The following is a 27,582-nucleotide window of genomic DNA, read 5'->3' on the forward strand; positions in this document are numbered from 1 at the left end:
CTGAGTACAAAGGACATACAATTGGGAACAGTTATGGATGATGTAAGTACGTATTTAATTTTCGTGTGTGTGTGCAATATGCAGAGAAGCCAGGCTCCAATCCACAAGGTAGAGGGAATTTTATACAGGTATCTGTAAGTAAGTATAAACCTTTTTCTTACTTACCTGGGAGTATGTCCCATAGAGATCAATGGAACTTACTTCTGAATAAATATATACAGGAACATTTTACACACCAGCAACCTTTTAAAACTCCATACAAGCCGCAAAGCTGCATTTGATGCAACTAAATTACAATGCCACTAGATTGTTCAAAATGCTCTGTTTGTATTACAAATCTCTCTCTCTCACACACACAAACATTTGGATGTGCAGGCACTTATAATGATGATCCTACTTATGCAAGGAAAATTCCAAAAAAGGTAGTTGCATGGAGCTATATCTACATAAGTGTGTATGTTATAGGTACACAGAGACCTTCCTCCGAAGAGCAGCAATACCCAAAAAGAACAAAAACAAAAAACAACAAACAATTTTCTCATATCAACTTTGATGACAGCAATAAAACATTAAACTGGCAAAGTTTAGTGTAGTGATTAGTATCTTGAATTTTGGCTGGAGAGACCTGAGGCTGGATGAAAAAGTTAAGCCAGCGGTCCACAACCGTTTTGGGGCCATGGAGTGGCTGGGGGCGTGTTGCACCCACGGTGGGCATGTCATGCTCACGCGGGGGGGTGTCACACACACATACTGTGAGTGCGACACGCCTGCCATGTGTGCATACGGGGGGGGTGTGGAGATCCATATCTGCGGCCCCATTCCAGCAAACCCACGGACTGGGAGTTGACAACCCCTGAGTTAAGCAGAGGAATACATCACATTCCCAACAGCATAACAACTGCTGCTGAAGATTTTCCAAGAATTTTTCCAACATGAGGAGGAAACACTGTGTATATTCAAGGCAATAAACCAGTTCATTGTGGAGTAAGCTCCCACCTGACATCCACTGTGCTTAAATTCTGTCTCACAAATGCTCCCTCCCTATTTCCCTCCTAGCTCAGAGTGAGATCAGAGACTAAAAAGAAATGAGCAGGGGGTGGGTTTAAGAATAATCATTAAAGATTCAGGAGTGGGATAAGTGTTTAGCTCTCTCCCTCCTATTTTTGCCCCGCATGATTGATCCACTGTTGTAATCTAGCAGAAAAACATTCAAGAAATATTGGCGTTAAAGTGTATATAACCTAAACACATGTGAAATGCCCAAGTCATAAAACAACATGAAGACAGCAAAACAGGTAACACAATAGGAATGAAAAGTAAAGCTACACAGGTGCCGAGGGCTTATCTAGATAGGAAATGCAGAAATACAGCAACTGACAGTATCAACTCTGTCATAAAAACTGCATTAAACACCTAGACTTTGGAACTGATTTAAATCCTTCCAATACACACAGTATTTGTGCCACTCTGCATGGATCTGATCTTTTTCTTCGAAGATTACACTATCAATATTTCAGTATCCTTCATCTAATAAGATCAAAATATTTCATACAAATTAATACATTAAGAGCTACTTGTGGCACATTGCTAAAAAAACAATCACATATAGGGAAAGAAGCTCAGCATGCTTTCCCCCCAGCAATGAGATATTCTGTATAGCACGTAGATGTGACTATATACAGTAATCCACAGACTGCCATCAATCATTTAGAGAGTATTTTAGGATAGACCTTACTAGTTACGCCTGGAACACTACTGTGACTGCTCCTCAAGCTATACATTTATAGCTGGTTAAGGTTTATAATATTTTTTAAAGTTGCATACTCCATTCCATTTGGCATAAATACATATTAAAAATAAACTACACATTTTGTATTTCTTCTCTCTTTTTCATTTCTCTGAGACTGTTCCCTTCTGGCTTTTCTAATGCTGTGTTTGTATTGCTATGGACAGGTACCTTGTTTCCCTGAAAATAAGACCTACCCTAAAAATAAGCCCTAGTAGGATTTTTCAGGATACTCCTAATATAAGCCTTACCCCCCAAATAAGTGAAACCCCGCCCTCCACAATTGTGCAGCAAGAAGAAGATGACACAACTGTATTTTAATAAATATAGATTGTTGTACATGGAAAAAAAATATAAAACATCCCCTGAAAATAAACCCTAATGCGTTTTTGGAGTAAAAATTAATATAAGACCCTGTCTTGTTTTCGGGGAAACAGGGTATGTTGACTACAAAATGGAAAATGATTTTGGGGAAGAAAAGCAATAAATAGTAACTTCAGATGCGGATCAGAACTTGATTTTTCTTTTCTTCTTATACTTGCACAATGTAGGTTATACATTTACTGAGAAGGTCCACTGAAATCAATGAGATGTGCTTCTTAATAGACATGCATAGAACTGCACAATTCTTGCTGTTTTGTAACCAAGTTCAACAAGGTACAGTATCAAGTTGCTTATTTATTAGTTACATTTGTATCCTACCTTTCCTGCCAGAGCTTAAGTTCTGTTCATCCCATTCTGTCCATGTACATCAGCCATGTGAGAGAGGTCAGGCTAAAATGATGATACTCAGCTCTACATCTCCTTTTCACCTACCTCAGTGGATGCTGTTCTGTCCCTTCAGCACTGTCTGGAGGCTGTACTGCAATGGATGCAGGAGAATGGGTTGAGACTGAACCTGGACAAGATAGAGGTCCCGAGGGTCGGCAGTCCCTCCATCTGTGGTTTCGGAAACTCCCTCTCTTTTGGAGGGGGTGATTCTCACCGCGAAGAGTGAGGTCTGCAGCTTGGGAGTTCATCTGGATCCGGCGCTCACCATGGAAACCAAGGTGGTCCGTTCCACCTATTTCCATCTGTGGCGGATTGCCCAGCTGCATCCCTATCTTGCTGGCAGGGCTCTGACCACTCTTGTCCATGTGCTTGTAATCTCGAGATTAGATCACTGTAATGCACTCTACGTGGGGCTGCCTTTGAGACTGATGCAGAAGCTTCAGATGGTGCAGAATGCGGCGGACAGACTTCTTAATGGAATGAGAAGATATTAGCATATTTCTGCCACTCTGGCTGCCTTGCATTGGCCGCCCATTTGTTTCTGCATTGATTTCAAAGTGTTGACATATAAAGCCCTAAACGGTTTAGGACCTCGATACCTAGCGGAACGCCTTCTCCCACCTAGATCTACTCGAATCACTTGATACAGCCAGGAAAGGCAGCCGAGGGGCCTAACACCGAGGGAGGCCTGGAAAGAAAGAACAAGAAACCGGGCTTTCTCAGCAGTGGCCCCTTGACTTTGGAATATTCACCTGGCACCCTTGCTGGGTGTTTTTAAGAGCCAATTTAAGACCTGGCTCTTTAGGCAGGCCTTCCCTCCGGTCACTACTTGATTTTCTTTTCTATTTTAACTTCCATTTTGTTTTCTCATCTTTAATGCCACTAATATTATTGATTTGAATTGTCGTTTAATTGTTTACATGTTGTTTTCATGTTTTTACTGTAAGCCGCCCAGAGTAGAATTAGTCTAGATTGGCGGGATACAAATCTAATAAATAAATAAAAATAAATAAACTGACTGGTCCAAGGTGACTGTGTTTCATGATTCTGCAGGGAACAGAGCCTTCATCTCCCAAATGTCATTCAAATATTCATACCCAAGGGCCAGCAAAGTATAGCTCTCCAAATATGGTTCGACTGCAATCTCCAGTACTTCTCGCTATTGGCTGTTCTAATAAGGCCTCATACTAGTTGCAATCCAGCAACATCTGGCATGGTGCAATATGCCTGGTCTTGCTCTGACCATAACACCAAAATAGCATTCTATGTTTATATAAGGCAGCCAAACATCCAGGAGGCTGCTTCCTTGCTAACATGGAGTAGTGATTTAGAGCAAAGATGGGCACACAGCACCACTCCAAATGTTACTGATCTGCAGCTCTCATGAGCCATTACAGCATAACCAATAGTGAGAAATCCTGAGAGTTGCGATTCAGAACTATATCTGCCTTGCCCACCTTTGGGTTTGAATATTAATTACTGTATAAGATGCTGGCTGGTGTGAAACCTTATCTGCCTAGCAAAAAAATGTTCTTTACTGTAATTAGACATCAGATTTCAAGGTTCCCCACAGAAAGGGGACCTTGAAGACATCTATTCCTACTTCAAATTGCCTGGAGAATTTGTTGTTTTGTGAAGCATGTATGGTGAACCAAAGAGAGCTTCCTCAGCCAATCTGATTAAAAAGCTTCACAGAGCATTTCTGACATCGAGATTTGTGGTTGAAGAGATACAGAATCTAAAACGAAAGTGATGGATAATATCAAAATGTCACAAAATGTCGAAGCTTTCAAGTTCCTCAGAACTCCTCAAGCTTTGTGGAGTGGGGGGGAGAGGAGATGATGAGAAAAAAAAGACCAAAAACATTAGACTCAATGTTGTTGCCATGAAGTTTGCACAGTAAAACTCACATCTAAGATGGAGGCTGAAGAGCAGCCTGCATGAGTCACTGGTAGGCGTGTATACTGGGGTTAAAAAAAAACCCTGATTGCCCAGTTTCCCATTTTTAAAAATATAAACACTGCCAGCTCAAGAGATCTTGGAATATTCTAACAATACTTAAGAAAATATAAAAAACTATTTTTCATTTCACTGTGAAGAAGGAACTCACTACAAAATCTTCATTAAATTGAATTGTATAACCCTTACTTGTGTAATTCGTAATTGCATAACATCTCTAACTTTTCATTTATCCTTTTACTAGGTGGAAGTTGTTAGCCAGAAACACATGAAAATTCGGAAGAGGCTTGTAATGATTTGAATTATTAAATGTATACAATATATAATGTAATTTCGATGTTTTAATTTACTGTTTTTAATTTGGGATTCATAAATTTACTTAGCATCCTTTCGATTGTTAGAGACACTGTATAAAGGGAATTGTGTTGTGGAGTTTTTTCCAAAACAAGAAAAGCAGTGTTATTAGAGCAGAGCTACAGGCTCTTAAAGGAAGCAAGGTTTTCGGGATGAAGGCAGCTCCTCTACTGTGCAAATTTCTCAGGAACAACTCCCTCTGAACCGACATAGGTAAATTTTACTTCTGCATAAAACTGTGCCCGACGAATTTATCGACAGGGGCATCGAGTTTCTGTGACACGCGGCGAGGTGCTTCAAACCTGGGAGACGGTGTTGAGCCCTACCCCCATTATTTGCCACTTTTGCAACCTCACTCTCCCTTTACTGTGAATTCTCCAGTCTCTTATCAGGCCAGGGCTCTGCCAATGTCTCTCAAGGCAACTTAAAACACGTACGACGTCAGATTTTCGTACAGCCCACTTTAGATTTACAGGAAAATAATAAAAATAGCAAACCCGCTAAGGGGTAGAGGCGGACAGTTTGAACTGCGCACGCGCACAGGCTGGTTCGACCACTTTATTTCCCTCCCCACCCATGACTCAGCGAGCCGAGCGCCCTTCCCCCACGCCTGACCTATTTTTTCTATCTCCTTTCAACCAATCGTTGAGCTGAAATGGCATCACGTGCCTTCTCAGTCACATGGTGATAGTTTCCATTTTGTGGTGCTGTTAGCGAGGGACCTAGCCAGTCGCGAGTTGGACGTCGGCTGAGGCGGTTGGAGGTCTGTTGACCGGTCCTTTTTTTCCCTCTCTGTTGGTTTGCGTGCCACCGGCTTCGTTCAAAACGGACGATCGCAAGAGCAGGTTTGTGAAAATTTAAGATTTATTAGCCATGTGTGAGATCTCTCCATGTATGAGATCGCTTAGATGACCGAGAGCGGGAGGGGAGACGGCAGGGCAGTGAGAAATTAAAATCCGGAAGGGGGAACGCGTCAGAGTTTTGGATTTTTTTCGGGAGGGTACAAGGTTACTGTCTGCTTCGCAGTGAAGAATGGAAAGGCAGTTTATTAATCTCTTAAATGCAAGAGGGCGACTGGCAGCAATGCTGGCGAAACGGTGGGTACGGCCCTGCCGCCATTTTGTAGGAACGATGGCGTCGGTTTAATTTCACCATGGTCGATGTTTTCTAATGCGCATGCGCAACCCTACGGCGCTCTACCCCACCCTAACCCCCCCCCCGGCTCAAAAGGAGGCATAGAGGTGGCGTACTCTGATTGGGCGACCGTAAGCTGGCACTCGACGGCTGCGCGAATGAACAGGACATTTTAGGGCGGGGTTTACTTGGCGCTCTGCCGTGCTTGACGTCAGACTGCGGCAAGAGAAGGGCGGAGTTGGGACTGCGGCAGGGAGTTGAGCAGGGAGGGGGCGGGGGCTGGTGGCCGCTGACCTATTTTCGCGGCAGCCATCTTAGATTCCCAAGGACTTGGACAGAGCAGTTGAAGGGCGTCCTCTGTAAATACCCTTCTCTATCCTCACAGCTGGTCTATCTTGAGAGGCATCATGAGCGGTTGTCGCGTCTTCATAGGAAGGCTGAATCCAGCTGCCCGAGAGAAAGATGTGGAGAGATTTTTCAAGGGATATGGACGCATCAGAGATATTGATCTGAAAAGGGGTTTTGGATTTGTGGTAAGTGAGAGCGAACTGCTAACACTCAAGCAGCAGAGATGAAGGTTATTTTTAACTGCTCTGTGGTATTTTACTGGTATCAGTTCTCCAGAAAACACAGGAAAAAAGTTTTCCTAGAAATAAACAACTGAGCAGCGGTGGACACCTCTAAATTCTGTCATGCTGTTACGTTTGATCAGAAGTTCTGTTTGGGTATTTATATCATGGATTTGCAACCTAGATGCAATACTATGTTATGGATATAAGTTTGGTTTTCTCCTAATGTAGCAGTTCCTTGTTTTCACAGGAGTTTGAGGATCCAAGGGATGCTGATGATGCAGTCTATGAGTTGGATGGAAAAGAGCTTTGCAGTGAGAGGTAAATCTTTCTGAGCTTTTGATATTTTCTAAGAATTGTTAATGTGTTTGTGCAGAGTATTCTCTATCTTTAACGTTGAAGTAAACAGTGGTTTTATTTATTTTACTCTATAGAGTTACAATTGAACATGCAAGGGCTCGTTCAAGAGGTGGAAGAGGCAGAGGACGTTACTCTGACCGTTTTAGCAGCCGTCGCCCACGAAATGACAGAAGGTATGCATCTGGCTGAAATATTGCAAATGTGTTGGGTGATACTTGGTTGAGATGTAATTGCTTAATTAAATATTTTGTCTCCTATTAGAAATGCTCCACCTGTCAGAACAGAAAATCGTCTAATTGTAGAAAATCTATCATCCCGAGTCAGCTGGCAGGTTTGTTAAAACATGATTATCTGTTAGACTTCATTTAATGGGTATGTAATGTTAAATGCTTTATTACTAAATCTAATTTTTGTCTTAATTTTAAAACATTTTTGAAATTATTAATATTTAATATTTAAATATATTTTTCAAAAGTTGATTAATAGTATTTCAATGTAATTTTATCTTGTTTTCAAACTCCATTTTAACCACTTTAAAAATCCATTTTATTTGCCAGCCTATCTGTGTCGTTGGCCTTATGACGAGGAGTGCCTGTGGGTTATCCTAATCGTTCTGTCTTGGTCACTCTTGGTTGGGCCTGGTTGACTTATCCAGTCAGCTCCTCCAGTGTATCAGTTGGCCACCTCTAGATCTGTGTTTGCTGGTCTAGACGTAATCGGTGCACTTCCTTAGAGTGCCGGGTCGCAGCGATTCCCGACAGTTAACGAGATCTGATTCCTAAGTTGAGAACTGTACCTCCTCCTGTAAAGCTTCGAAATAAGAGATCGTGATCGAGAGAGTTGAAAGATACGCATTAGGTGGTCGTTGGAATCCTGATCGCAGTAACATGGTCCTTGGTGTAACTTCACAAGAGTAGAGAATGTCTGGATCCACCAGTAGTCTGCTAATAGGGAGGGCTGTGCGATTAAAGGCTTCCACCGACTGGGTAGTGTTCTTCAAATGGTTGGCGAAGAGCCAGTCGGGCATGTACCATGACGGTATCTTCGATCGCTTAATGCAGGTTGCTGCTTGGCTAGCCTAGGGAAATTTTAATGAAGGTAAAGTAAACTATATTTTTAATGACCTATGGGGCACAAAATAACTGGTGTTTTAAAGTAAATGTTATGTTTTTAATCATAAAACATTTTAGAATGTTTTTATACAAATAAGCTGAATGCAAGAAAGTTTAATAAAGTATATAGACAAATAAAGTAATTTTAAATTTAGCATTTTGCTTTTAAAGCAGTATGCTGTTTTCATTTATTTCGTGCCCTGGTGTATACTGTCAAACAGAATTTCATGTGTGGCATCTGCCACATTTTTCTTAACATCTTTCTTTGCAGTAGTAATTTTTTATATTCATAAATATTGTCTGCTGCTTTCTGTAACGTATTCAATCTTATGTTAGGATCTCAAAGACTTCATGAGACAAGCTGGAGAAGTGACTTTTGCAGATGCACACAGGCCCAAACTAAATGAAGGGTAAATATATTGAAATAATTACTGTATTAAGGGTGGGGTATAATGTGTCATAGAAGAAATAGAAATGTTTTGAATTGCTTAGAGTTACTAAGTTTGACTCCAGTTGTACACTTTATTTTATTATTAGGGTGGTTGAGTTTGCCTCTTACAGTGATCTAAAGAATGCTATTGAAAAGCTTTCTGGCAAAGAAATAAATGGACGGAAAATCAAACTAATTGAGGGCAGCAAAAGACATAGGTAAGGATTCCAATTAAAAAATCTGGGTATTCATATATAGTTTAATGCAAGTTATGCATTATTACAATCTAAACTGGGCATTTAACTTTATTAGTAGGTCCAGGAGCAGGTCTCGCTCCCGTAGCAGGAGCTCCTCAAGATCCCGCAGCCGTTCTCGCTCCAGGAGTCGCAAATCTTACACCAGGAGCAGGAGCCGTAGCAAGTCACGTTCAGTTAGTAGATCTCCTGCCCCTGAAAAGAGTCAGAAACGTGCTTCCTCAAGTAGATCCAAGTCTCCAGCTTCCGTTGATCGCCAGAGGTCGCGTTCAAGATCACGATCTGTTGACAGCGGCAACTGAATTGTAAATAGTTTGCCTTGGGGACTTTTAAAATCATACTTGCTAGTTGTGGTAAGTATGTGACTTCTGGGGGAAGGGACTGAATGGGGAGGGAGGGGGTTGAACAGCTTTGTACATGTGGACCACCAAGGAGTTATTGAACTAATTGTATTTGTCTTTTTGATAATCCTTTTCCTGCTCACTTCATTAAGACAGAAGTGCATAGCTTTATGTAAATTGCTAGAGCTCTTTGAAGAAATTTTTTTGTATTTAAAATATCTCTACTTTTGAGCACCTGTTCTCAGTATATTCTCATAATTGGCGTTTCAGGGTATTAAACATTTAAATTGGCTATGGAGCTCTGTACCAGCTGTGAATAAAGCTTTATTTCAGATTTTTAGTGTTTCTAAGTACTTATTTGTTTGGCTGCAATGTCTTAATCCTATAGGTCAAAATGGGTAATAAAACTATTCAGAAAATGATGTGTCTCTCAAGTTCTTAAATATGTGTCAGTAGCATTATTGCTTTTGAAAACTCATTCTTCTTCATTGTGGAAGGAGATTAAATTACTAAAATGTGTTTCTGGTTAACAATCCCCCTAATGTTTGTTGTATAATAATAATTGCATGCCAGCAAGTCAGTTCTGACATAGAACTGTTTCCAGGGTTTTTTAGGTAGAGAACACACAAGTGGTTTGCCAGTCCCTTGGGGAGTATCCTTGGACTGCAGTTTGCCAATGGCTACACAAGCTTGCTCTTCCCCTGGAAGACAGTAGGGACTCAAATTGACTGTAGCTACATATTATCCAGCCAGCTACAAGGATTTTTATCCAGTGGTTAATTCCTTGCTGGGTGAGCAAAGAATTTTATAAGGACAGTTGGACAGACTTTCCTGCCTGGTGTAGGTATCTTAAGACTGAAAAGTGCTCATATATTTGGCTTTCTTTAGCTTTTATTATATACTATTTGGTGCAGCAACTGGAAGACCAGCTAAGGCTAAGACACCCAGCCTCAAAACCTTTGCAAAGTGAACTCAAGCAGTTCAAGTGTTCTTTTGTTTCAGCTGCCATGATTTTCTGTTGTATCCACTAACGGACAGTCTCGGGAAGTGTGTGGGATAAAATCGGATACAAGGAAGAGGTTATGTAAACTAAATCTGCAGATGCAAGATCAGGAAACCACTTTCTGGAGGAAGGCAGACAGTTGTACAGAAAAAAACATTTTAGTTACTAAAAATGCATTGTGTATTATGCAAACCTAGTTAATTTCCTAAAGCAACTTCCATAAACCCAGTGTGTATTTTGGGCTATGGTTCCCATATTTCCTGGCTACCAGAAGGTGATTTAATACAATCAATATGGTCGCTGTAACAAGCTGGGCAGAGAATTTCATTCTAAACATGCTGGCCCTGTTTAGGCATTCAGCCTGAAACCATTGCATCCCCCTCTTGCCTGGAAGTTCTGTGGAAACATTTTCATGTTCTCAGAAAGTCCACATATACACTGCAAGTTACTCAACTGAAGTCCTTCCACTGTTGTGATTGCCAGCCCTGGTTTTAAAAGGGATGCCTATCATAGGACTGGTAAGAGTGTTCAGTTTGAATGCATTTACAGTGCTTACACAGCTCTAAAAGCATGAAGGTCTGCTTGACTCTGAGGAAGGGACGAGATGGAAGGGGAGATGTATATAACAGCCGTGCTTTGATCCCTCATAATTCTGCTCTTGATATTTCTAAAAATGGCGGCTGGAAGCATGCTTACTATAAGAAGAAAATAGATATTCAGCTGTCTAAATTGGATTGCTGACCTTTCTATTTAGCCACTATTTTGCTGTTAATCTATATACGCAGATGTAAGAATAACATTTGTTTATGAAAGTTTCCCCTTAATGGTTAATTACGATGTGGGAGCAGCCAGTCCTCTGGGTGTATGTTGTTCCTCTTCAGCTGGCAATTTTAATTTCAGTTGTTGCTCAGCTGTAACCATTTTCTAATTGAAGTTCACACAAATTAAGTTAGAAATCGCATGGGAATCTATAGAATACAAGGAAGAAAGGTGATTTTTTGAAGACACTTGCCTTTGGATTCTTTTATCTTTCACATATCCTGAAGAGCAGAACCAGGAGAAGGCCCTCACCCAACTGGAAGATCAGATACAGAAGTGGGAAGAGAAAAAGAGCCCCAACAACTTCAGGGGCAAAGGCCATCTGGAGGATGGTGGTACATAGCTGCACGTTCTGGCAACCTGTCTCAAAGCAAATAGTCCGCCTGCACCTATGAATGCAGAAAACGAGTTGCACAGAACTGTAATTAAATCCACACCATATCTCCTTAAGCCCACTTGAAGCAGAATTAAACTAAACAGGAGACCATATAGTCCCTGCCCCTCCCCTTTTCTTGAGCTTTTGTTACCTTTTACTCATCAAGAGAGCTTTCTGAGAAATAAATAGGCTCTGGTGGAGGCTGTCCACACAAATGGAAACCCACAAACCATCCTTTGCTAAGTTTATTTAACACAAGAATGTGAAGGGGAGAACTGTTCCCTATTGAAAACCTGGAGGGTCTGAAAAATGCTGAAGTACATTTTATCAGTGCTTGCATCAGAAGGAAATACTGGCCCAGGGAGTGCCACCCAGCAAATGATGTACTTCAGATAGCTTTTTGCAATAATTTTGGGTGTGTGTGTGTGTGTGTGTGTAAAAAACAGTTTGTTGCAACAACTCACATATTGTATTATCTTAAAGAATAGCCAGCATTATCCCTAGTACACACTGAGTGGGTTATCCATCTGGCTTGCAGTCTGCAAAGACTAATTGCAAATAAGCTCTCTTTGCCACCTTTCCAGAATTTAGAAAAATTACTGTTTTATAGTACAACTCCCAGAGTCTCCAAGTTAGCATGGCCACTACCAGAACTTAGAAAAGTTGTCCCCCAAAAGGAAATTTCCTAAGCTCATAGTTTCCCATCCCCCTCTAAACAAACAAGGCAGACCTTAGATTACCCCAGGCTCCAGCTATTTGACTTTAACTTAGACCCAGGGCAAAAGAACTAGGATCCCCCTAAATCAATTAAATTGCAGACTATATCTGTGACAAAATAGCCTTTCCACACTACTTACAGCAGGGGTCTCAAACTCAATTTACCTGGGGGCCGTTGGAGACAGAATTTGGGTAAGGCTGGGCCCCATCAGATTTTCCGCCAAGCGGAGCAAGAGCCCGAGGAAGTGGCCCAGGGGTTTCCTTAGCCCAGCTGGGGCTCCGAGGAGGAGGAGGAGGGGCGCGTGAGCCCTTTCGCCAGCCACAACCCCCTCCGGCTCCTTCCTCACTACCACCACCAGCAGCAACAGGATGGAGAAGCCGAGAAAAGAGGGAGTGCCGGCGACCGCCTAGTGGGGGAGAGGGCACAGCATAAAATAAAAAAAAAACCCTCAGAATCGCCTTGCCGAAGGAGAAAAGCCCCCATTGGTACCTGCAAAATTAAACAATGGGGTGGGCCCTCATAGGTGCACGCATGCATGTGCACACGCACGCACGCACACATGGAGGTCCGGCAACCTTCCTCTGAGGGCCCCCCTCAAAAAAAGGTGCACTCAGCAGCAGCAGCTACCCCCACCACGACAGAGGAGCAAACTTTGTGAGGCGAGCCCAGACAGCCTCCAGAGCCGAGACAGTTGAAACAGGACGAAGATGAGAAGGTGGAAGCACCGTCGGGTGCTGAGGCAGCTTCCTCAAGTATGTAGCACAGTTTCATGAAAAAAAAATCCCCTGAAAGCAGGGCTTTTTGCACAAGCACTGTGAATAGCAAGGAAGACGCTTTGTCACCATTTTACTTCTTTCACTCCCCCTCCCCCCACTCCATCTTTTGTTTTTCTAGAGCAGGGGTCTCCAAACATGGGCCACATCCACGCCATGACAAAAGCAACCCCCACCCCTGCTGTCCCACTTGGGTCCCCCTTTCCTGCTTCAGCCCTCAAAAATGTTTAAATATATGATACTGAAAAATTCAGAGCCTCTATGTTCTAGATCAGGGGTCTCAAACATGCAGCCCGGGGGCCATTTGCGGCCTGCCGGATGATAGTTTGTGGCCCCCGCCTTGCCTGCTCCCCCAGAGCACCCACATGTCCTCTGCTGTCAAGAGTAAAAAAAAAAAGCCTCGCCTCGCTCGCCGGCTCTCTCCCAAGACAGCACCTCTTGCACCCTCCACCCAGAACTGCAGCCTGCCACCCAGTCTGCCTGTCTGCCAGCTGGTAGGCTGCAGTTCCAGATGGAGGGTGCAAGGGGTGATGTCTTGGGAGAGAGTCGGCGAGCGAGGCGCGCTGCCGGTCCTTTTCCCCGAGCCGCCACCGAGTCATTCCTGAGAGCAGAGCTCGCTCCCGGCCCGTCTCAAAGAGCACCTCCAAGCCGCCAACAGCCACCACTGCCTCTTTCAGGGAAGCAGCTCTCTGGCTCTCTTTCTCTCTTGGCAACCCCAGCATCAGCCCGGCCAGAGGTTGGCTCAGCACCCGGCAGTGCGTCATCCTCCTCTTCATCCTGCTTTAGCCGCCTCGGCTCTGGAGGCTGCCTAGGCTCGCCTTGCAAAGTTTGCTCCTCTGTCGTGGTGGGGGTAGCTGCTGCTGCTGAGTGCGCCTTTTTTGAGGGGGCCCTCAGAGGAAGGTTGCCGGACCTCCGTGTGTTTGTGTTTGTGTGCGTGCATGCACGTGCACTTGTGGGGGGGCCACCTCGTTCTGTTTAATTTTGCGGGTACCGGTGGGGGCTTTTCTCCTTTGGCAAGGAGAATTCTGTGAGGGTTTTTAAAAAACTTTATGTCATGCCCTCCCCCCCCCCCGGCTAGGCAATTGCCAGCGCGTCCTCCCTTCTCCGCTTCTTTGTCCTGCTGCTGCTGCTGCTGGTGGTGGTAGTGAAGAAGGAGCTGGAGGGGTACATGACCGGCGATGAGGCCTCGTGCGCCCCTCTTCCTCCTCCTCTTCCTCCTCGGAGCCCCAGCCGAGCTAAGGAAATTCCTGGACGGCTTCCTCGGGCTCTTGTTCCGCTTGGCGGAAAATCTGATGCGGCCCAGCCTTATCCAGACTCTGCCTCCAGCGGCCCCCAGGTAAATTGAGTTTGAGACCCCTGTTCTAGATCATTGTGGTGGTTTGAGCCAGCCACAAAAACAGATGTAGAGAGTTATATTCTGGGGGTTTGTTAAATGGCTTTCTATCTCTTGCAGATTAGGAAAAAAAAAGTCTCAAAGAGCAAAATATCTGAAAAATTTTAGCTTGCGACTAGTTTTTGGTTAATCAGTTCAGCACCTCTGTCTAGGGCTAGGCCTTCTGAAAGCTACAGTTCAATGGGCTTAATATAGACGTTGTTTCTCCTGCAGAAGTTGCTTATAATAAACTCCTTCCAGCATTACAAGCCTTTTGGTAGCTACAAAGGAATGTCATGTCCTGCTACAGGAAAAAGGTGACAATGTTGCTCTGCCACATCTAATGTCCAATTTCCTAAAAGAAAACTGCTCCAGTTTTTCTGCCTCATTCTCAGGGCCTTTCCAATTTCTTCTGGTGATATTATTGAGTATACCATAACTTTGCAAGATGGCTAAGGGTCCTGTATTTATTTCTTCTTCTTTGTGTTACCCATCTCTTAATCACACTGCAGCTTTGCTAGCTACACACCCTTTTGGATCTGATAATCCTGTGGAAAGTTCTCTTGTGACATCTTTCCTGTGGGAAGCTGGGAAGGCTTCCACAGAGGTGGGTATACAATAAAACGTACATTCATCCTTTACATAAGTAAAGTAAGGACAAAAATCCTGAAACTTGTCTATTAGAATTTCTCCAGAATCTCTTCTCCTTTCAAATTCTTTTAGAACAAAATTGCATTTTAAAAATTGGAAGAAAATGGTTGATATTCTCACAAAAGCACAATTACAGATGTTGCTTTTCAGGGCTACCTGCAAGATTGTTACCAGTAGGGAGACTTACTGACTGCTGAAGTGAAAGGATGCTGAAAGGATGTAGCCCATGGAGAAGCCAACGAAAGGCATGAGAGTGCATGCCCCCAGCAGGCGTGGAGAGAAGATGATCAATAAGATACTGCTTCCAAAATGGATCACAGTCAGAGCAATGGTCAGGATAGATGACAGAAGCAATACAATCATACCTGCCTGGAAAAAAGAATAATAAAAGAAGTTAACAAATCATTGCCTGATAAGACATTTGGGAGCAGCTGCTAAATAGTGCTATATTGTGTGCTTCTGGCTGATATCATTTCCTTAGCTACCGAAGGGTGTGGCTTGGCTCCCTTCATTTTATAAGATAATGAGGCATTTCTTCCAGATCTTTCATTATATAAACATTGGTAACACAGGTAGGCTACTTGGGAAAATTGTTATTAGTAGTTGTATAGTAATAGTATACATTTCCAAAAAGTTGGCATGCCTTTGGCCTGATTATTCATGACTGACACAAGGGAGGATGCATTGCCCTGCAATGGCAGCAGAATCATGAACAAGGCCATTTTGGCATCCAAAGTGAGTAGCACAGGTAAGGTAAGGTTCCCCTTGACATTTAGTCCAATCATGTCTGACTCTAGGGGGCGGTGCTCATCCCCATTTCCAAGCCCTAGAGCCAGCGTTTGTCTGTAGACCGTTTATGTGGTCACGTAGCCAGTGCAACTAGACATGGAACACTGTTACCTTCCCACTGTGGTGGTACCTATTTATCTACTTGCATTTTTATATGCTTTCGAACTGCTAGGTTGGCAGGAGCTGGGACGAATGACAGGAGCTCACTCTGTCATGTGGATTTGATCTTACGACTGCTGGTCTTCCGACCTTGCAGCACAGAGGCTTCTGAGGTTTAACCCACAGTACCACCACGTCCCATTGAGTAACACAAAGTGTGCCACAAATCAACATTGTAATTCTTTATATGAAAATAATATAAGAAGTAGTTACAGCACTGAACATTTTGCCAACATCTCCTTTCCTCCACAGGACTGTCAAAGCTACAAAAGGAAATTAATTTTTTTAACATACCATGTATATTCATAAGCTGTCTTTGGACCAACCCTGTCTGAATGCTGCTTCCTTTTATCCTTTTCCCAGGCAGCACAGCGAGAACTCTAATCCGTGGTGGGGCAGCTAGGTGCTCCAACTGACTGAGCTATACCAGCTCATTTCACTGGGACTTTTCCTTTAGGTTGCAGTATTTCAGGAGTAGAAGTTATACTCTTAACTGCACTTTAAATCTTTGAACCGTAATTGTCTTGAAATATTCAACTGAGGTTTTAAAGGCATTGTTTGGGAATCTAAGGTTTTAAAGACATCTCTGGAAATTCTGTTCAGTTTTGCTAACAGAAACAGTGAAACTCATTCATTTTGGGGGGTAACTTTCTCTCCATTTTATAGAATTTATGTCAGAATATTTATTTTTCTGAATGATGAATAGACTTACACTGAAAGGCAACCACTGGTCTTCTGGGCCTGTATACAGTTAGTAGTTCCAGCTAAACTCTGTTTACTGAATCATCTTCAGAAATCTTGCTGAATTGATGGGTCTACTTTAGTTGGACCACCAGAAGGAATTAGGCCTAAAAACATCAAATGAGCAAACTGCTCTTTTCCCTAATGTACCATTTTCCTTGAATGATTCCTGCCTTGTAGTGAAATTGCTAGGAGCAACTTGAAATGTGGAAATACAGGCATCACACATGCATTTCTGACCAGAGGTTGGAAAATGTAGGTTTTTGAACTATAACTTCCAGACCACTTCAGATGGTTGGGATATCCTTGGAACTCTAGTCCGAAAAACAAAACAAAACCCATTTTTTCTATCTCTGCCTTTGCTCATTGAACTGCTGGATAGCTCAGTGGTTAGCTAGAGGTTGGGAGTTCAGTTTCCCCCCATGCCTCCTTGACAGGGGCTGGAATCTATGATCCATAGGGTCCCTTCCAGCTCTGCAGTTCTAAGGTTATTTCATATTTAGTATCAGGAAGCACCCCTAATGTGATTTCTCAAACCCAAAAATGAAGCCTGTCCTGTTTTGAAGCATACATAGTGAGGAATGGAAATCTAACCACAGATAATTTGTGTTGGTCTTTGTGGCCCTTTCTTATTAACTCTAAAGCAGTAAAGGAAGTCTGTATTGGACATGTCTATACGGCCACTCCCCAAACATACTCACTAAATACTCTGACTCCTGTCCTCTGAAGATGCCAGCCACAGAGACTGGCAAAATGTTAGGAAGAAAAACCTTAAGAACATGCTGCCAAACAGCTCGGAAAACCCACAACAACCACACTCACTACATAAATACCTTCCCATTGTTCAATAGTATCTCATATAACTGTTTCAAACCAGTTGGCTGCTAAGCTCCGAATTAAACACAAAGGTTTGGACAACTTAAGTACCATAAAGCAAATAAAGCGGAAGATGGGGAATGTTTTGCTTACCAGGTGCTATTGGACTACAAATCCAATCATCCCTTACTGTAGATTATATTTGCTAAGGAACTGGAATGCAGCAACATTTGGGGAATCGCATGCACTGATACATGAAGTTTATTTATTTATTTATTTGATTTGTATCCCGTCTATCTGGTCTAGTTTGTAGGAGGAACTAAGAATTGCACCGCACAGGTAGTAGTGGGTCTGATGTAGAACGTGAATTCTTGTTGTGCAGGGTAGAAAATAACAATGAGAATGCCAAAATTTCCTTACAGAGTTTAAAATAGTGAAAACAGATCTAAATAGTATACATTTCACTTACTTTCACAACGATGCGAGAATACTGTGGCTTCTTTTCATTCAAATAGATCCCAATGGCACAGGGGACAAGGATCATGAAGAGGGAGAAAACAATTGTTTTGTAAGGCACTTTGTGCTCTAAATTGCCTTGATATATACTCTCAGTGTAGAGAAACAGGAGAAGGGGCATCAAGCCAAGTGCCAAGACCGTTGAGCATGCAGTCATCACAATGCTGACATAAAGGAAGAGAAACAGTAGGAATTCATGGAAGGGCTGTCCTGTGGATGTGGTGACCCTAACATAGCCTCACTTGACAAATTTCACACACTTTAAAAATACTAAATTCACTGAGTGTGGACAAAAAGTTGGTAAAACACCCAAGATTCAGCTATTCAACTGCTAGATAGCTCAGTGGTTTAAGTAATGTGGCTGTGCAGCCGGAGGTTGGGATTCAGTTCCCCACTGTGCCTCCTTGACAGGGGCTGGACCTGATGATCCATAGGGTCCCTTCTAGCTTTGTGTCTGGAAGTTGAGTCATGGCATCTTGTTAGGTTGAAACATTTCACTCCTTATCCAAGCAGCTTCTGCTATCTGAGGAGAGTTGGTAGGAAATCCCTGATATATACTCCTTGTTGGTTTCACTTCCCCTGATCTGAATAGCTCTGTAGTTCTAGGATAGTGATGATGTTCAGACTCAGCATGCACTAGTCTACCCCCTCCCCCATTTCAAAAGAATGGTTGAACTGGGTTCATATTAGAACTTGGAAATGTATTTTCGACTGCAGTTCCCAGGACACTCCAACCAAATGACAGCCTGAATTGGAGTTGTGGGAGCTATAGTCCCAAACAAAGATATTCAAGCAGACATTCCAGTGAATGAACTCAAATTATATGAAGTTGAGTGCCCCCTGGTGGCATCCTGCTCACCTCCCTGCCGCTGTCCACCTACATGCCCAATTATGAGCTATGGATCCGACATTTGTGATTATTTTAGATATCTGATCACTGATTTTAGAAGATATTATTTTGTGGTATTATCTGTATGCATTTATATAGGCTGTTCAGCACTGGAGTTCCTCCAAGGAAGGCCAGAATATAAATCAAATCAAACTCAGGGTTTTCTAAAATCATGGAATGCACAAACGGCTTGACTTATAGAAGGCCCGCTTCCACCCTCACTTAAGTCTATATTCACAGTCCAGACCTCATTTCTGCCCTTCCCAATCTTGCACTCTCCAGCTGTGCAGCCTTGCAGTCCCCTGCTAGAATGGCCCTGCTAGATGGGGATGATGAAAGCTACATAGATCAGTGGTCCGCAACCTTGGGCCTCCAGATGTTCTTGGACTACACCTCCCAGAAGCCTTCACCGCCACCCTCTGCTGGCCAGGATTTCTGGGAGTTGAAGTCCAAGAATATCTGGAGGCCCAAGGCTGGGGACCACTGACGTAGATCATAGCAGATCTCCAGATTCCTGGTTGGAAAAGGTTGCCTTGCTTAAGTCTTTCTTAGAAGAATGGGGAGAGTCTACACTTCCAGTCAGCCTAGGAAGGAAAACCAAGAACTTTTGGAAATTACTTTTTTTGGACTACAATGACACCCCCCCTTGGATGGTCACTGTTGTGTTTGCTAGTTGATCATGAGAACTGTAATCCAGGAAATCAACCATTCCTAGCACTCGCAGAAGCAGTCTTGCTACTGACCAGCAGCTGCTGGCTTTAATATCACTGTCACACAACCTCCTTACCTGAGGTTCATGTCTCCTTTAGATGCCAGGCTCAAAATGTTGGAGAGATTTCCACCTGGGCAGCAGCCACAGATGAGAATGGTCATTGCCTGAATGGACTCCAGCCGAAAGAACTTGCCCAGGGCATATGCTGTCAGAGGCATGATTCCATACTGGGCTATCACAGCGATAGCAACCTCTTTGGGTTTGTAGCAATAAGCCTTGATCTTGGAGAGTTCCAAGGTGCAGCCTAGTGACATCATGACAACAAAGAGGATCACAACAGTAATACCCTGTAGGACATAGTCAATGGCCCTGTCATCAAATGCAACAGGAATGGTAGAATTAGACAGACTGACGTCCAACTGGCTTGGACTCCAGTGCTCAAGGCTGTCTTGAGTATGGTTCCCATAGCCTGCTGGTGAGATCGGGATCGTGGCCATAATCTTTTCTGCTGCAACAGAGAAAGGAGGAATCCAGGGTTACAACTATGCACAATCACAGGGCCTAGTGGTCTATAAGGGCCACACAAATGGCCATTAACTAAGGGTGTTAAGCCTGCTGGCCACAGAACAGGGGGTGAGGAAGGTGTGGTCTTCTCCATGTTGTTAATTGGCTAGGCTGGCTTCACTTGATGAAAACTGGAATCCGGCACCATCTGGAGAGCCACACATTCTCCTCTTCTGAACTGGAAACACACTAGTCTTCTTTTTTAAGCCTTCCACTCAAATGAAGGTACACAGGAAATATTTTCAAAAACTCAAATGGATTTTTATACAGAAATTATTATGGCCAAACTATACAGTATTTCCATTTCTTTAAATAGCACAGATCTATCTCTGATTCTGTAGTTCTGGCCCAGCATACCTGGAGGATAGCAGTTTAGGGGAAACTGTCTCAAATCCTGTTTCATTTTAACAGACCATAACCTCTGTAATTAAAAAAAACATACGGGAATTAAATGAAACCACAATTTAGCTGTACGCAAGAGGGCTACATAGAGCAATTTTGGGTTGTTGGATCACTTCAGTGGGTGAAACCCCATATTGTTCGTGTGTAAAACACATTGGTTTTCCCTTGATGCTGAACTCTAATTTATGCAGCCTGATAACAGGTTTACACTTTGAAGATCAACACTCACATCTTACTTGATCCGATTGCAATTCTGCAAAGTGGTAAAGTTTAGTAGCATTTCCTCAACCTCGGATTTGGACAATTCTTCTTCCAGCCAGTTATGCCTCTTTAAATCATTCAGCTTGCTCCGTATAGGGGAAGAAAGTAAAGGAAAAGCTGCTGAATGCCAGTCCCAATTGCTTTCCTTGGAGTGTCCCCCCCTCCCTCTATCACATCCTAGACACTGGAAAACAAATCCAGATTTTTCATTTTATTGCTCTGCTGTGCTCCACTTTCTGGAAGGGATGAATGCACTTTTTCAACCTCTTGGAGTTCTCTGCCTCTTGTCCTCAGCCATCCAGATATGTTTATCATTTCTATTCAAACTTGATCAAACCAGTGAGCCAATTGTTCGGCTAAATTGCTCTGGGAGATTGACTGGTTAGAGGCAGGAATATGACCCACTTCTCTTCCTTCTGTGCTTGGTGCCCTCTTTCCAAGACAGTCTTGTTGATTTCAAACAATTCTGAGTGCTTATATATGGGGAGGAGGGATAACTTTTGCCCAAATATGGAGAGAAGAGAGACCTCTTAAAATCAGTGTGAACCATGGCCTTCTTGTTTTGGCTTCCCAGGCTTTTTCTGAGAACTGCCAACTGACCACAAGAATTCTCCCAACACTTTAGTATCTTATTAATCTCTACAGCACCATAAAACAAAACAAATACATACTTATCTGATACTGCACAATAAAATATGGGGCTTATTGCAGCCCAAATGGTCTGGGTATTTACTGAAAAGTCTCACGTAGGGAAGCACAATAACAATGCTGAATAATAGCATTATATTACATGTTTGGGGGTGTGATCAGACCATTGCAACGGTGTACCCTTAAAGCAACTCTTCTCTCTGCCGTGGAATCACTCCAGTGTGGGCCCCAAAAGTAGAAACCCTACAGTTGGATCAAAAAGGTCAAGCATGGGCACAGATTAGGGTTGGGATGGAACATATTATACTGTGCACCATGTGATCACTGAGAAATGGATCATACCAGGCCATTCCACAAGCTATCCAAGTTGTAATCTATTTCCCTTGGTTTGTGACCCAAATGATCTATACTGCCAGTTGGTATAAGATCGCTGTGAGCTCTCATGGTCAAGATGTCATTTTCATGCCGGAATTAAAGAATAAAGAAAGCTAAATCACATAGTGTACCACTTCAAAAATCCATGCTTGGCTTGCATATCACCCTATGCTCCTCCCTTTGTTGAAGGGTAAGGCAGCCATGATGCGGTCATCAGTAACAATTAAATAATGAGTGTTCCCATTGATTCTTCAGCCATTTATTTCCACTGCTATCATTGTTGTCATTCATACCTCCAATTGGCATGGATACCTCATCTCCTGCCTCTTGTTGGTTTGCCAGGACCTTCATGTGCATCATAGAAAGATGTTTGTATAATTCCAATGGGAGAACCATAGAACAATTGAGTTGGAAGGGGCCTATAAGGCCATCAAGTCCAATCTTCTGCTCAATGCAGGAATCCAGATCAAAGAGGATTTGATAAATGGTTGTCCTACTGTATTTTCTCTTCAATGTTTCCACTTTTGGAATGTTCACCACCTCCTAAGGTAACTGGTTCAATTTTCGTATTGCTCTAACAGTTAAGGTGTAGCCCAAATCTGGCTTTTTGTAACTTGAATTCATTATTATGTGTCCTGCACTCTGCATGATTGAGAACAGATCCTGTCGTTCCTTGTTGGCATCCATTTTAAAATGTGGTGTCCAGAATTGGGCACAGTACTCTATAGATGGGGCCTAACCAGTGCTGAATAGAGTGGGACTAGTACTATATGGGATTTGGACACACGACTTCTGTTAATGCAGCCTAAAGTAGCATTTGCCTTTTTTGCAGCCACATCGCACTGTTGGCTTATATTCATCTTGTGATATACAACAATTCCAAGATTCTTCTTACTTGTAGTATTACTGAGCCAAGTATGGCTCATCTTGTAACCATGTGTTTGGTTTTTTCTCCCTTAGGTGTAGAACTTTGCACTTATCCCTTTAAATTTCATTCTCTTGTTTTCAGCCCAGTGTAGTTTCCTGTTTCCCTCTTTCTGCCCTTTTTGAAGACAGGGGCAACATTAGTCCTCCTCCAATCACACTTCACCCATCCTCCATAATTTCAAGAAAATTATAGACAGTGGTTCTGAGATCTCATCAGCCAGTTCCTTCAATATCTTTGGATGTAGTTCATTTGGTGCTGAGAATTTGAACTCATTCAAAGTAATAAAGTATTCCTTAACTATTTGTTCATCACTCTCAAGCTGCAATCCTATTTCCTCCCTTTGTACTTCCCATTTGAACAAAGAATGGGAAAACACTGTCACATTCAAGTGTGTTTTTTTTTCCTGTGCATGATGTGTCAACAAAATAAAAATTTAAGCAAAGGAAGGCAGGACTGTCATGGAAGAGATTAAAATTTGGTCTTAGTCGGAATCCACCATGTATCATGGAAATGGAAACAATAAATAAACTAGCCCCCAATAGGCCATTAGGTGATGCAGAAACAGTGCACAAAAACAGGACAAATGCACCAGGGGTTGCTTGCTTGCTTGCTTGCTTGCATGTGTATGTGTATGTTGTGAAGAAGTATGTGGGAAGATTGTAGTGTGAAGGAACCTCCCCCCATGAGTTAAACTTGAAGCCCAAACTGCAGTCAGTAAACTGGTGGGAAGCCCTGTTACTGCTATCAATCAATCACAATTGTTATTATGGTTAGACTTCCACTCAAACAAAAGGCAGAAGTGGCTGATCACAAGCCATGTTGCGTACAGAAAAAGTTATGCTTGGGGGCGAGGAAGAGGGGCCTAGTTGGTGAGCTTTACTGTGAAGAGCACTCTGAGGAGAAACACAAAAACACATCGAGTAGTGTGCAAGGCGGGAGGAAGGACTAGTGGACTAGGATGGAGGGCAACACATTGAGGGGAGGCACCCTGGCAGTGTAGTCATGAGCTATCTATCGTAGTTTGGATTCTAATTAGTTGACACACAACATAAAACAAAAATAGGAAGTATGCCATTTGGATGGATACTACACTTTGAATCTCATTGCTAGGTGGCCAGGCATGACAACAGATAGTGAGTAAGAGTCTGTTACCTCACTTTGGAGCTTAATCCTAATAAGGTCCCATCATGTTCTCAGGTTCTGCTGGCAGAGGATCTAACAGTTGTGGGAGGTGTGGAAGGTACAATATGTATCTGCTACTTCTCAGACAGATTTAGTGGCAAATCATTTTACTATTGGTGGAACAGTGGAAACAGGGGAGAGTAGGGATGCTCCAGGGAAGAGAATGCTAATATTTTTAATTCTGCTATTCTTATACAGATAGCAACATTTTATGCTAGGGAGGAGCTTGCAGACATTGGAGAGGACCACATTGAGCAAAGTTAGGGTTGACTTTCATAATGGAATCAGGTGTTTATAAATTCTTCCCCATGTTAATTAATTGTGTTTAAAAGAAATGTAACCAGGTGATCTACAAACAATTTTTTTTAAAATAAAAGCAGCATTGGAGTACTTCTTTATTAAACTACTAAAATATCATTCAAAAGTGAACATTCAAGAATTCCTCATCAGGACAGGTGATACAAAACTTTGATGGAGGAAAAGCAGAAAAGTTCAAAGATCATACTGTTTGCATGCTATGTTCATAGGATCTGTAGTTACTAACCTTCCAAAATGGAGGCTGTAAGTATGTGGAATTAGCTTCTTCAGAAGGTGGTGATATCAGTTTAGGCCTAAAGACATGTAGATTCTCATTTCTATCTCATCTCCGGAGATAACTAATCCTTTTGTGGAGAGGCAGGTAGAGAACTGGTTCTCTACCAAAACTCCCATCCTAATTAAGAGTTCAGAAGGTGCTGAAAACTCATCCCTTTAAAGATATATCCATGGTCCAATGAAAAGTATTCTTCAACTTCATTAATTTCATTTTTTTTTTTTAAAAAGAAAGTAGTTGTGTTATTCAGGAATAAATTAAAAAGCAGAGTTGAGGAATACTTTTTATGGACAACATAACAAATATTACAAATAACATTTGTAAATACATTTGTAACAAATGTTGTTACAAATAACATTTGTAAATACATTTGTAACAAATGTTGTTACAAATAACAAATATTATTATTTAAGTCTAAATAATAATAACTGCATGCTATCAAGTCAATTCTGACTGATGGTGACCCTTCTCAGAGTTTTCTAAAGGTAAAGGTAAAGGTTCCCCTTGACAATTTTTGTCCAGTTGTGTCCGACTCTAGGGGGCGGCGCTCATCCCGCTCTTCAAGCCATAGAGCCAGCGTTTTGTCCGAAGACAATCTTTCCGTGGTCACATGGCCAGTGTGATTTAGACACGGAACGCTGTTTACCTTCCCACCGAGGTGGTCCCTATTTATCTACTCGCATTTGCATGCTTTCGAACCGCTAGGTTGGCGGGAGCTGGGACAAGCGACGGGTGCTCATTCCGTTGCGTGGATTCGATCTTACGACTGCCGGATCTTCTGACCCTGCAGCACATGCTTCTTTGTTTTGTTTTGTTTTGTTTTGTTTTGGTGTTTTTTTTTTTTGCGAGTTGCTCTGGGATTCTGCTCGAGGCTACACCACCTGGCCCGTGGCACAGTGGGCAATGGAACTCCCAAACACTGAGCTATCCAGCTGGCTATTACCCAACTCTACCTTTTGTTTAATCTCATTGTTCTTCTATGTAGTACATTTTCTGTCCAGTTCTTCTAAAAAGGCTTTGTATCAACTTCTTTAACTGCACATTTAAGGGGGGAAATGCAGACCTGCACTCCTCTAATGCTTACCTGTACATAACCCCACATATGCAAACAAACATATGTGGTCTGTTTACTTAAACCAGAGTGTGCTCATCTTGGCACAGAAGAATTATAATGAGGTTGGTAATCTCCAGAGGCCTGGAGGTCAGCTCCCCCCGCCTGCCCATACCTGGACCTTGATGAGCTGCACCCACTCACTCCCATGCTCCTATGTTGTAAAGGAAAAAAACACACATTTGTTGAAAAACTAGAAAAGCCCCCTTATGCCTTCTAGTAGCAAAATAACAACAAAACAAGTAAGTTTAAATATACATCTAATTATTAGAGAATCAGGATCATTAACATCCTTCCCCAAACAGGTATACACCAGATATGCTCGACATTGTAGTCTGTCACATGTAGAGGGCATCAGACTGGGACAACTGACTCAACTGAGCAGGATTTCCCTGTATTTAAATGGAAATGGGCATTTCCAGAATTGAGTACATATCTAAAGCAGTAAAGGCAGTGTCCCAAACAAATTGATTTTTTAAAGAAAAAGCTTAGAAAATACATGAATGAACTCCCCCCTGCAATTCGCTTGGTCCTTCACTGGTGATCTAGAAAAAGTCACTAAAAACCTGGTAATTTAGGCATACATTGCAAAACATGATATCTGCGGAGTCATCTGAGCTTAGTTAGCCCACTTCATCAAGACCTCCGATTTAAATATTTAAAATGTTCTGAATGCTTTATGCAAATGTATTTTTATGTTTTAATGGTACTGTTTATTTTTATGTTATTATTTCTATTTTCTATTCCATTAAATTGTATTTTAAGCTTATTGTTTATATATCTTTTAAACCGCTCAGAGTGGCCTTTGGCCAGATGGGTGGTATAAAAATTAAATGAATGAATGAATGATGGCAAAGTTGGTAAAATACAAAATCAAAATGAAACCCAAGAAAGATAACAAGAGAATAACAATTTTAGCCAGCTAACAGACTATCTGGGAAAAAGAAGAGAAGTTAGTTTAAGCATTTACCTTTCTTTGACTGTATTGCTGTTGTATCCTGGAAAGATGGCAGCTTCAAGCAAGAACAAAAGGCACAGCATTGTTTGCTCATAGGATGAGCAAGTCTCTTTAGAGCCACAGGTCTGGAGATCCAAAGGCTTCAGGTGTTCCTTTTCATACTTTATCTGGGTTTAACAAAAGAAGACAAAATAGCGTCTTCTTAATTTCTGATTACTCACTTAGTTTGGGTTTCAGGATACACAAAGATTGAAAAGGTGCTCCATTACAGGAAAAACTGGTTCTGGGTGGTTTCTTTGCTTCTGACCTCTTTCTTGAGAGAGAAGAGACCTTCCAAAGTATGTAGGCTGGATACATGCCTGCCTAGAAACTTCCTTGATGGCTTCCTTCAGGGCTTTTGTTAATCATTTTGCCTCCAAAACAGCAAAGAATCTTGAGATCTCTTGTCACATCTTTTGCTGGACACAAACATTCGTAGAGAAGACCGCAGGCCAGCAAAAGCTGGAACACAATAAAAACCTATCTGATTTCAAGGTGCCACAAGACTCTTTCTACTTTTTGCTGGGAAAAAAAAAAAAAAGAAACAGTCTAGTCAGTAATCATATGGGGGGGGGATGAAAGGAAATAAACGATGCAGCCAGATGCTGCAGCCTCTGTCAGATGTTGAGTTTTTGAAACTCAGGTGGTACTTTAATTAGAATAGAATCCTTCCCTCTGTAGCCATGCCACTGCTTGGAAATAGCAGCAAGGTGTCTGCATTTGGCAACAATATTCCGGAATGGTTTTAGCTCTAGGGCAGTGGTTCTTAACCTCTGTTACTTGGATGTTTTTGAACTGCAACTCCCAGAAACCCCAGTTAGGACAGCTGGTGGTGAAGGCTTCTAGGAGTTGCAGTCCAAAACCCCTGAGTAACCCAAGGTTAAGAACCAGTGCTCTAGGGCAGCGGTCCTCAACCTTGGGCCTCCAGAGGTTATTGGACTTCAACTCCCAGAAATTCTGGCCAGCAGAGGTGGTGGTGAAGGCTTCTGGGAGTTGTAGTCCAAGAACATCTGGAGGCCCAAGGTTGGGGACCACTGCTCTAGGGTGTCTGTGAAAACAAGAGCTATCAGTAAAAACCCTTTGGCCTACTTCAGATGTTACAGGTGTTAGCCTTGTAG

The 27,582-nt window shown here is 42.4% G+C and overlaps 2 protein-coding genes across 3 annotated transcripts; one reads left to right on the top strand and one right to left on the bottom strand.

The window, feature by feature from the left end:
• The first annotated feature begins 5,456 nt into the window (after positions 1-5,456).
• On the top strand, positions 5,457-9,404 carry SRSF5 (serine and arginine rich splicing factor 5). 2 transcript variants are annotated; one of them, XM_020788501.3, is made up of 8 exons: positions 5,457-5,715; positions 6,390-6,537; positions 6,824-6,894; positions 7,008-7,106; positions 7,195-7,264; positions 8,382-8,455; positions 8,583-8,693; positions 8,788-9,404. In XM_020788501.3, the coding sequence occupies exons 2-8, from the start codon at positions 6,412-6,414 to the stop codon at positions 9,029-9,031; spliced, it is 795 nt and encodes a 264-aa protein (XP_020644160.1). In that variant the 5' UTR covers positions 5,457-5,715; positions 6,390-6,411; the 3' UTR covers positions 9,032-9,404. The 2 variants fall into 2 exon arrangements, with proteins under 2 accessions (XP_020644160.1, XP_072842264.1); XM_072986163.2 differs by lacking the exons at positions 8,382-8,455; positions 8,583-8,693; positions 8,788-9,404 and adding an exon at positions 7,491-8,199.
• A 1,677-nt stretch (positions 9,405-11,081) lies between these two features.
• Positions 11,082-21,892, bottom strand: SLC10A1 (solute carrier family 10 member 1). The gene is made up of 4 exons (XM_020788517.3): positions 19,480-21,892; positions 17,757-17,967; positions 14,970-15,151; positions 11,082-11,281 (listed from the first exon to the last, which is right to left on the bottom strand). The coding sequence occupies exons 1-4, from the start codon at positions 19,899-19,901 to the stop codon at positions 11,098-11,100; spliced, it is 999 nt and encodes a 332-aa protein (XP_020644176.3). The 5' UTR covers positions 19,902-21,892; the 3' UTR covers positions 11,082-11,097.
• Positions 21,893-27,582: the final 5,690 nt, after the last annotated feature.

This window comes from Pogona vitticeps, chromosome 1 (assembly GCF_051106095.1).
Source record: "Pogona vitticeps strain Pit_001003342236 chromosome 1, PviZW2.1, whole genome shotgun sequence".
NCBI lineage: Eukaryota > Metazoa > Chordata > Lepidosauria > Squamata > Agamidae > Pogona > Pogona vitticeps.